Raw genomic sequence first — 10988 nt, 5'->3', positions numbered from 1 at the left:
TTTCTTTAGTTTGTATTTATTTGCATAGATATATAAAAGTGTTTTGTTTGCTATTTTATTATGTGGATATTAATTTATTTCACTGACACTGAAAGGCAGAAAAACGAATCAGAATCAGGTTTATTGGCCAAAAGGGTGTTGACACACAGAGGGAACTTGGTTCCAGCTGTTTGTGACTCTCAAAAGTACAAACATAACATTATACTACACAAGACAGGACAATACAGACTGTATAGGAAAATGCAGACAATGTGATACAATATAGACAGAATGAGTATTAAATATAATACAGAATATATGACTGGTCAGTTATGTACAGTGTGAGAAGTGCATGGTAGTGCTAATAACAATATTGTGTAATATTTTGCTTTTGTGCAATAAGCAGCAGCAGTAGTGTGTGTAACACACACAGATAATGTGATGACTGACAGTTCTGATAATGCAGATACTTGTAGATATGAAGCGGGGAATATAATTATGGTGAGTTGTTAATCAGGGTGATTGATTCAAATTTAAATGATTAAAAAAACAAGCATCATGAAAAACTCCCTGAAAACTGTCTCTATGTAACTGAGCTAAATGTCTGTAGAAACTAAACAGAAAATATACAGTTAATAACAAATACATAGAAACTGTTAAAGAAAGATGTAAAATAGTTACCAAATAATATATTTAGCAAAATCTGTGACTGATTATTGTTGTGTAAGTTTTAGAGAAAATAAAAATAGCACACTGTTCAGAACGAGCAAGAGTAAAAAGGTTCCCAATGTATTTGCACTGCTGCACAGCAGGACCCAGAGCTCCTCGTGTATCAGGAGAGACGAAGGGCCTAGAACATTTATTACACTGAGTTACATAGGAATGATTTATAGGCAGAAAACAGAAGAAAGGAAAACATCACCAATCATTGGCTAGATGCACAACGCTCGATCATCTACTGATCAGGATCTTACCAAATTGTTTATGAGCCTGAGTCTCACCATCACGTCTCCAGCTCCTTCTGACCCTCTAATATTGTACACAAATTCTCTCTGGTAATAACAGTTTATAGTCACAAATAACTCCTAGTCACGTGCACAGAAGGTCAGACAGCTTTCATAGTAAAATATCACATCACAATAATGTGTTATATGTAATATTCATCTTGAATATTGATAATGATTATTACAAACTTCATTTAACAAAACCTTGCAACACTAAATAACTTCAAAATGTATAACGTAACACCCAAACAATGTAGAACAGAACATTTTATATACACAAAAAGTCTAAGACTTATAAAAAATTATTAATAATCTAGGAATCTGTAAATGAACATTAACATGAAACTACAGGCTGAAAATGTGTCACTTTGTTGAGTAAAAATGTGTTATTGTTGGAGCTCGGCAGTGACACTTCGTTACGTTCCCAAGGAACAAAAGGAGTCTGGGGATGGAGGGATGAGGAACAGAATAAAAGTGTGGTGTGTGTCGACTGTGAGGATCAACAACTCAACCGCAATCCTGTCACAAAAAAGATTGTGACTATACAACCAAGTCAAAACAAAGCTCATTTATTCCCAAACATGAAGTGCAGGAGGGTTTGAAGACTCCAAGAGGGGGATCAGGACAAAACAATAAGCAGAACCCATCTAACTCATTTAGGGAGAAACTAAATAAGCTACAAAAGAAAATAAAAAACAAAGATTACAACACAATACACAATACACTAACTCCATTACTAACGTACACAGGAGAAAACAAGATCCAAAAGAAATGGCACCCCTTCCCCACTAATACCTTTCCAAATTAACAATAGAACTCAACAAATAAAGAATGAAAAAGTGTAAAGAATATTAACTTACAACCAAAAGAAAAACTTCCTGTTACAGAGATGTCAATTCCAACAACAGAAAGAATAACAAAAGCTCAATCAAAGTACAATCACCAAACAATAAATACAAACTTCTGGGAGAGATTTAAAGCGCCTCCCAAAAACAGCTCACTCTCTCACACAACCACACCAGCACCCACCCAACCACCCACACACAACTACCACTTAAACAAAAGATGCAGTGTGATCTATTTACACCATTTATCAACTATGTGTAACATTTTCTTTTCTAGTTTCTCATGACACCAGCAGTCTCCTGTCTAAAGATCTGCTGCTGTGTCCGATCTGTGTGGATGTGCTCACTGATCCAGTCACCACTCCATGTGTACACAACTTCTGTAAGAGCTGCCTTACACAGTGCTGGGACAAGAATAAACACTGTCATTGTCCATTATGTAACAAGAAATTCACCAAGAGACCTGAACTGAAGATTAATACAACACTGAGAGAGATTGCAGATTACTTCAAGAAGAAAAGTGGTTCTGACAAACCTGAGGTTCCTTGTGATGCCTGCAGTGGAGAGAAGCTGAAGGCCTTAAAATCCTGTCTGGATTGTGGACTGAGTTTCTGTAAAATTCATTTAGAGCCACATTATCATGTTCCAAAACTTAAGAAACACAAACTAATAAACCCTGTGGAGAACCTGGTGGCCAACATATGCCAGAAACACGAGAGAGTCCAGGACCGACTGAAGCAGATAAGAGAGATCAAACACTCAGTCGAGCAAAGCAACGTGTGTACAAACATGACACGAGTTAATATCTGATACATTCAGTAGTTTTATTCTTAGTTGTAGAACAAATTTGTAGAACAACATCTGCATGAACAAAGTTCACTATCAGTGTTCTATGTAAAAATGTGTTCCTCCTTTAGAGAAGCACAGAGAAAGAGAAAGCAGACATTTTTAAAATCTTCACTGCTCTGATTCGTTCCATTGAGAGAAGTCAGGCTGAGCTGCCAGAGATGATGGAGGAGAAGCAGAAAGCAGCAGAGAGGCAGGCTGAAGGACTCATTAAAGAGCTGGAGAAGGAAATCAGTGTGCTAAAGAGGAGAGACTCTGAGCTGGAGCAGCTCTCACACACTGAGGAGCATCTCCATGTCCTACAGGTCAGTGTTCCTCTCTCTGCTCACTGACAATGCAGAACATCACAGAACAACACTCACCATGCTGAGGGATTTCTCCTCTCTCCTGCTCTACTGTAGATTTACTCCTCCATGTGCAGCCCTCCACACACCAAGAACTGGACTGAGATCAGCATTAACACTGATGTGAGTGGGGACACTGTGAGGACAGCTCTGTCTCAGCTTCCGCAGACTCTGAATGAGAAACTCACCAAATCACTCAATGACAAGTTAAAGGAAACAGGTGAGAAATTATTTTGTACTTTAGATTTGATAAAAAAAGTCTAATAATAGACTAAAGTAGATGTTTTAGGTATATGTTTAGGTATAGGTATAAATACCAATAACTGATCTGAAATCTAATGACGTGGTGTTTTGTTGTAATTAGTTTCCACAGAACTGAAGAGGATTCAGCAGTATGCAGGTACAGTGAGCTTTCTGATTTCCTCTCATATTAAAATGTACATATTAGCATCACACCACTGCATCATCAGACTTATTTTCATCTGTAGATCTCTCCAGATACAAGGAGTATTAAAGTGTCTCATTATCCTCCTCACTATAGCTCCTTATTACTGCCATGCACTAAAACTACTTTAGAAACACTGATCATCTTCTTACCTTTCTCTAATAAAATAATGCAGGAACAGATGTATGTTTGTACAGAGATTAACTTTATACCTTTTTAACTGCATGATAAAAGATGGGTTTCTTTGACTATCAGTGGTAAATGTAATCTTTATGCTGTCCTAAAGATGAGTTTTAAAGTCATGCAGTTAGAAAAAAGTTCTTACACTTTACACAATGCAGTGTTTCTGTCATTTATACATAAACTTGAAGGCATGAATGTATTCTACAAATATATATTTTAGATATTTACACTAACACAAAGTGACTATAACTAACTGGGAGAGCTTCATTTAACACACACACACAGAGAGAGAGAGAGAGAGAGAGAGAGTGAGTGTTTGGGAATGTGTTAAAATCACAAACACATGAGTGATAAAAATCACAAACACAAATATATCATTAAAGTAAAGATGCAAAAAGAAAATATTACTACTTTGATATTTATCATCAGAATCAGGATAATCTCCATATGTTCTCACTAATGACAGACAGAGAGAGAGAGAGAGAGAGAGAGAGAGAGAGAAAATATATTTCATGAGGCATCTATGATACGCATCTAAGTTGGTTGGTAAAGGAAACGGTTACTTGCATTGGCTTACTGCACAAGAGTCCGGATGCAACAGAGAAATATCTGAAAAGTCAGTTAGGGTGGGGTCAGATGTTCTTCCAAGTTCTCCTGAAGATCAGAATAGTTGTTGTTCTTGGAAGTGAAGCTTGCTGGAACTTCTTTGAAGGAAGATGGAGTCGTCTCCAAGCTGTTCCGAAAGTCTGCCCACGGATTGGTGGTGTTTGTGACAATTTAAAGGTCGCGAACTCCACCCATCTTTGGGGAAATGGCCAATGCTATGGCCTTAGATTTTGGAGGGAAAAACTCCCTTTGTTTCAGGTGTCTGTGGGAGTGGTTTAGCTATCAAACTTTTAGATGACTTTAAAGTTTTATCCAAGGTGTATTAAGACGGTATGGCACCTTTCGTGCTCAAATAAAATACACCAGTGTTTGAAAAATGAGTAACCAATAATTTTGTGCAGTTCTAAGAAATAAGGAAATGGAATATGAAATACTGAATAAAAAAGCACAAAAAGATTTAGAAAACAATATATATGTTCAGAAGTCAGAGTACAGTTATGACAATGTTCTGGTGCATATCGTATCAGAGGTTTGGCCTCATCAGGACTGAGCTCATGGGATAGTTTTAAACATTACATCTAAAGAACAATGACGGTACTTAAACAGTGTCTGCAGTTCATCAAAAAAAAATGCATTAAAGATTTCCAGTGGTTCCTAAAAAAAAAGGTTTTATGTTTAAACATGAAATGGTTTCATAGTTCATTGCAGTTAATCCACGATATAGACAATGTGTTTAACATGTTGGCACGAAATATTAGAGTATTCGAGTTCTTCCGGAAAAAAAACATGTTCTGGAAAGTCCAAACAGACAGTAACAGAAGCTTAGGATTAAACTTCAAGAATTATGATGGAAAGTAACATGTTCTGGAAGCCATTAAGCCGATTCCCATAATGGTCCATCAGCTTTTTGTCATTTATTTTGGTCATGTCTTTTCCAACATGGTCAGTAATATAGTATTTCCTTACAGTCAGTAAGAAACTTTTTTATATAACTAAAAATGAAAGAAAGACTTTTAATCTTGGAAACTAGCATCTTTTAAACATCTTTCCCAGCAAAAGTGCTGTAGGATTGTATTTATCTGTGTTTGAGCGTCATCTGGTGGACGGCTGCCATCTTTGTTTTTAAGCTCGTGCCACCTTCTTCAACGTCAAAAAGTAGCGCCGACGACCAACTCACGACCCAAACGGAACTAGTTATAGTGTTCTGTCGCTACTCGATCTGTACCATAGATATCTATACACTAGATGTCGCCTTGGGGTCCTAAAAATGCGTCAAAACCGCCGCCGCTCCTTTACCTCAAATGCATGGACGATGCCGGACTTCTGTGCTGCGTTTGGTTATTCAAACGAAAGAAATCTAAAAACCAGACAGAAGGGATTACATTACACAAGTCAGAATGTGTTTTATGATATTGAATGTTAGGAAATTATATTTCGTCTTCCGTTGGTTTGTTTTAGTCCTTGGTTAATGACCACAGCTAATCCATGTTAGTTACCCATTAGTTTTTGACAGTTAGGGAAACAGACAATGTTTGTAGATTCTGAAGCTCTTAATAAGGACATTAAAAACTGACCCATGCTTTTTTGCTTAAAGGTGAAAAGACCCAACTTTATATATGTTCTGTAAGATTCCCTTATCTGTCAAACATATTTTATTAGATTGTCCTGGACTTAACACAAGCAGAACTTTTATCAAGTTATTCACTTAAGGACAGATTTAATGACATTATGCCTGAAGATTTTTTTTATCGTATGTTAATTAAAATAAAAAATTGTATAATATGACTTGCTGTTTATATTTGTTTTGTTTTGATTGCATTTATATGATATTTGTGTTTTTGTAATTTAATTCAATTGCCATGAAAATAGCTTTTGATTGCTGACATGGTATTAAATAGAATAATCAGAACCTGAATCTGTAGATTCCCAAGTGATAAACAGAGATGTCAGTCATGGACAAGTTGCAGGGAAACTAAACACTTTTTTTTAATGGTTAACTCAGCCGACCTGGAAGGATGTCAGCAGTTAGCTTGGCAGTGTAACACACAAGTTCAGCCTCAAAGTCAAACAGAAAAAAAAGTGTTTTTTTTTTTGTTTGTTTGTTTATGTGACTTTATTACATACTTATTTAATGTGGCAAAAGTATTGCGGGAAAGGAATAAATAAAAGATTCAACAGTCTTTGGCACCTCAACTATCTAACTTTCACATTATGTTTCTCTCAAATTTGTGATTTGCTTCCACCTGCAAATTGCTTTGTGTATCATATTTAAGAAACCAATACAATTTAAATATTTAAATGAACATGTATAGTCACACCATTATAGCAGTGTAGCATGCAGTAAGCTATAAGGTAAGTAGTGATTGTTCATATGAAGTTTACTCAAGTGGAAGAATGTAACCAATAAACTTACACCTACTAGCACTATGCATTATATTGTGAAAAAGTAGATTATCTTAATATCAAAACATTAAATTTTCTCTGTACTTAATGATAAATACATGTCTGACCTTTGGAATGAACCAAAAAAAACCTAGAAATCGTATTCATGACGATTTATGGTGATTTTATTTCTTTGCCTACATTGACGCTAATGCATTAAGAGGAGGGGGTCCCCCGTACCAAGATGGTGGCTCAGTTGACGCATTCGTTCCAATGTACTGCCCTATACAAGGCGACATCTAGTGTATAGATATCTATGGATCTGTACCAGCAACACAATCGGTTCCACGCATGTGCGAAATGACGTCACTTCCTGTCATCGCCGACGGCAGTTTCGGATATTAACACTATGCCTACCGTTGTCATAGCACTTTATTTGTAATTCTTATTATTTGCAACTCTTGTTTGTCTGCCTTTCAACAATTAATAATATTGCTCGTTTCTATAAGTGTTTCTGTATTTGTTTACATTTCAGTGGGAATTAGACACGGTGTGAAATCAGTAGACGGTATGTCCGGGCGCGCGAGAGGACAATCACGTGGCAGAGAGACTGGGGCCCGAGGCGCGGTAAGGATGCACCATTTATACTGTTTTAAACTAATATTGATTGTTCTGTTTCTGGGTGTGCATCAGGAAAAGTGCTTTAGACAAACACAAGCTTTTAAATTAAAATAATTTTATTTTATTTATCTATTTTTTTGTTATTCATAAACATTGTGCTTGTGTTAAAATAAGTGATTTATTTTTTTTACCCTCACAACCTCAACAAAACAGTTTTTAGAACATTGTATGTATTATAAAAGGTGTAAATTAATATTAGAGGTGTTATTGGTTGAAATACATGATATGGTCGTATAGAAAAATCACGGTGTAGATCGACCACCTTAAAAATGCACAAGTGATCAGGAGAAGACTTTTCGTGTGTTATTGTGTATGATAAAAGATGGCTGGAGCGACAAGTCGTAAAAAAGCGCATGATGATTACACTGATTGCTCTGATATAACCATTACTGAGGATAGTGTGGATTAAGGGTAAGTGCGTAGTTGCTGTATATAGAAGGGGAGGGGGATTTTTCAGCATGAATTTGTATCCAAAGCTTCTAACACACCATGTTTATGCACAGCAACCACCTCTGCCTCAGAAGGAAGCTCAAGCCGTGTGGCCACCACCGCCTGAGAGAGAGCTCCAAGGGAGGGGAAGACAGAAATCTGCCCCCGTGGCGGCGGCAGAAGGTAATTTTTAACTATCAAAGTATCCTGAAGTTTAGCTGATCTGAGACAATTTTTCCTGTCAGGTTAATTAATTGTAATAAACATATTAATATGTGCTTATTAAGTACTAATAAATAGCCAATATTCTATAAATATTCATGCTAATAAGCAACTAGTTAAATGACCCTAAAATAAAGTGTTACTGTGCATGTTATGCATTAAACGTGGTTAAACACACCAACATATTCTTACAGGAGAAAAGCCGTATCACTGCTCGGTGTGTGGGAAGAGTTTTACGCAGCAGAGTAGTCTCCAAGCACACCAGCGCATTCATACAGGAGTGAGGCCATATCACTGCTCGGAGTGTGGGAAGAGTTTTATTACGCAAAGTAAACTCCAAACACACCAGCGCATTCATACAGGAGTGAGACCGTATCACTGCTCGGAGTGTGGGAAGAGTTTTACGCAGCAGAGTACTTTTCAAGCACACCAGCGCATTCATACAGGAGTGAGACCATATCACTGCTCAGAGTGTGGGAAGAGTTTTACGCAGCAGAGTAATCTCCAAACACACCAGCGCATTCACACAGGAGTGAGGCCATATCACTGCTCGGAGTGTGGGAAGAGTTTTATTACACAAAGTAATCTCCGAGTCCACCAGCGCATTCATACAGGGGTGAGACCGTATCACTGCTCGGAGTGTGGGAAGAGTTTTATTACACAACATGATCTCCAAACACACCAGCGCATTCATACAGGAGTGAGACCGTATCACTGCTCGGAGTGCGGGAAGAGTTTTACGCAGCAGAGTAGTCTCCAAGCACACGAGCGCATTCATTCAGGAGTGAGACCGTATTACTGCTCAGAGTGTGGGAAGAGTTTTATTACACAAAGTAAACTCCAAATACACCAGCGCATTCATACAGGAGTGAGACCATGTTACTGCTCAGAGTGTGGGAAGAGTTTTATTAAACAAAGTGATCTCCAAACACACCAGCGCATTCATACTGGAGTGAGACCATATCACTGCTCGGAGTGTGGGAAGAGTTTTACGGAGCAGAGTAGTCTCCAAAGACACCAGCGCATTCATACAGGAGTGAGACCGTATTACTGCTCGGAGTGTGGGACGTGTTTTACGCAGCAGAGTAGTCTCCAAAGACACCAGCGCATTCATACAGCACATACAAAAGATTGACCTTTTCCTGTCTTTGGAATGTTTTATTTATAAATACAATATTTAAAAGAAAAAAAGGTGTTGCTAATAAATGTATTACCATCTTTTCATAAATCCTGTAATATTTTAAGCTCATTTTGGGGTCATTTGGTCAGAGATTCTACACAGACATTATCATTGGTCATTATCGCCTGTAGTTTTTTGTCCTACCCGTTTTCATAAATTCCCAAATTCTGTGCAATGTATTGGATGCTAAATGTAGTGTACCGTCGTCGGGATATAAGATAGTTTTAAACAATCCGAACGAAGGAAGGCGGGACGTGTCTGAATACGGGTAGGAAAACAAACATAAGAGTAACCGCGAGCACAAACACAGCAATGCCAACCTAGCCTTCTAAGTTGATGCAGCTCTTCACGTCCGCGCTTTTTTGTTGTTTTTCTCGGCAATATGGGGGTTCCAAAATTTTACAGATGGATATCCGAGCGATATCCGTGTTTGAGCGAAGTTGTGAAGGAGCACCAGGTTTGTGTTCATAAATGATGCTAGTTAACTTTAGCACTAGCATCCGGCTAACACTTTACCTCAGTCAGGGCTGTGTATGTTTACAGGTGTATTTACACACGGTTGGTGATTAATTTTAGCTAAAGAAGGCAGAAAGGACAATAAATTCACCGTGGAAACATTCTGAAGTTTTAATTTCCAGCGCTTTAATTACTCAGTTAGTGAAGAGTAAGTAATTGTGGAACAATCCCAACTCGATGTGTGTTACAGCTGTAGGTCACTACATAGAGCGCGAGGGGAGGGAACTTTGTGCTAACCCCAGTGCTCATGACAGGACATAAGGGTCATGTAGTCTGTAGCTGTGACAACTTACATGTGGGTTTATCTCTATAGCCACACAAATATAAACAATGTTTAATATATCTATAAATATATTGTTTAATACTAAATCTATTTAGTATTATTCTTATTGTAGAATTATATTGACGTCATTATAGAAAGTTTTATTTGTAAAACTGAGGTGATTCAAATGGACTTTTTAGATGAGAGAAAATAAATGTATAATCGTTTATAATGAACTTTGAGTATTTGTATACTTATATATCTATTTCTTTGATATATGTAGGTGTTTTTATATTAAAATGTTTTTTATTATAAAGTACAGCATGTGTATAGAAAGTACAGCAACAACGATCAAATGTGTACATTGTCAGTTATACACGAGAGGAATAAAAGACAAAATCCAGATCCAAGTTAATGTCATCATTTCATAGGTAACACTGACTATAGGTTTTTACACTCAAAACTCTTTCAAGATGATTTTGGAACCTTTTCCAGCCCGATGAGCAAAAACAACTCTTTTTCTGAAGGCCTCAGAAATCTCCCTATATACTGTATATATGCGCCACTTTGAGCTTCCGTAGCGGGAACTCTGAAATGCCGATCACTTATAAAAGTCATAGCACACCTCACCTCAATGAGCCGGTCGATTCGACACCTCATTCATGGGTCTAGGACAAAAGCTGTGGGACAAGTTATGGCACAATAACAAGAATGTTGCTTTTCAAGCACCATTAATAATGTGGTGTAGAACAGAATGACGGATTGATGCTGTAATTCTACGGCGTGTTTCAGATCGGTTCTTCTGTCACAAGGATCTTAGCCAATAAGTGTGTAGGAGGAGCAGGAGGAAGAGGGATAATGACCAATAACACACATGTGATTTGTGCATAATTATAATGTCAGCTTATAGATAGATCAGCCGCTAGCTGGGTATTACTCATTCTCTTACAGTTCACCATGACAGATAAAGTCATTTCGATGACAGTTCGGAGAATCACGCAGCGAGATCAGGCTAGAGGAAGGGATATCACCCGACCAAACTGGGTGGCAGCTTCCACCTGTCC

The 10988-nt window shown here is 37.6% G+C and overlaps 2 protein-coding genes across 3 annotated transcripts; both read left to right on the top strand.

The window, feature by feature from the left end:
- The first annotated feature begins 297 nt into the window (after positions 1-297).
- LOC125141409 (E3 ubiquitin/ISG15 ligase TRIM25-like) lies at positions 298-2781 on the top strand. Its single transcript, XM_047814851.1, has 2 exons — positions 298-304; positions 2106-2781. Exons 1-2 carry the CDS (start codon positions 298-300, stop codon positions 2636-2638), a joined length of 540 nt encoding a protein of 179 aa, XP_047670807.1. The 3' UTR covers positions 2639-2781.
- Positions 2714-10329, top strand: LOC113636628 (zinc finger protein 239-like). Of its 2 annotated transcripts, XM_047814059.1 has the most exons (6): positions 2714-2979; positions 3076-3238; positions 3383-3418; positions 7170-7261; positions 7819-7927; positions 8161-10329. In XM_047814059.1, exons 1-6 carry the CDS (start codon positions 2836-2838, stop codon positions 9099-9101), a joined length of 1485 nt encoding a protein of 494 aa, XP_047670015.1. In that variant the 5' UTR covers positions 2714-2835; the 3' UTR covers positions 9102-10329. The 2 variants fall into 2 exon arrangements, with proteins under 2 accessions (XP_047670015.1, XP_047670018.1); XM_047814062.1 differs by lacking the exons at positions 2714-2979; positions 3076-3238; positions 3383-3418 and adding an exon at positions 6946-7072.
- Positions 10330-10988: the final 659 nt, after the last annotated feature.

This window comes from Tachysurus fulvidraco, chromosome 1, assembly GCF_022655615.1.
Source record: "Tachysurus fulvidraco isolate hzauxx_2018 chromosome 1, HZAU_PFXX_2.0, whole genome shotgun sequence".
Lineage (NCBI taxonomy): Eukaryota > Metazoa > Chordata > Actinopteri > Siluriformes > Bagridae > Tachysurus > Tachysurus fulvidraco.
Note: the sequence above shows the minus strand (reverse complement) of the source record. Positions and strands in the feature narration are given on the sequence as shown.

Coding starts and splice junctions, on each gene's coding strand:
- LOC113636628 (XM_047814059.1), top strand. CDS start 2,836: ATGATGGAGGAGAAGCAGAAAGCAGCAGAGAGGCAGGCTGAAGGACTC. Junction 2,980..3,075: donor AGCATCTCCATGTCCTACAG/GTCAGTGTTCCT, acceptor GCTCTACTGTAG/ATTTACTCCTCCATGTGCAG. Junction 7,928..8,160: donor CCCCGTGGCGGCGGCAGAAG/GTAATTTTTAAC, acceptor ATATTCTTACAG/GAGAAAAGCCGTATCACTGC.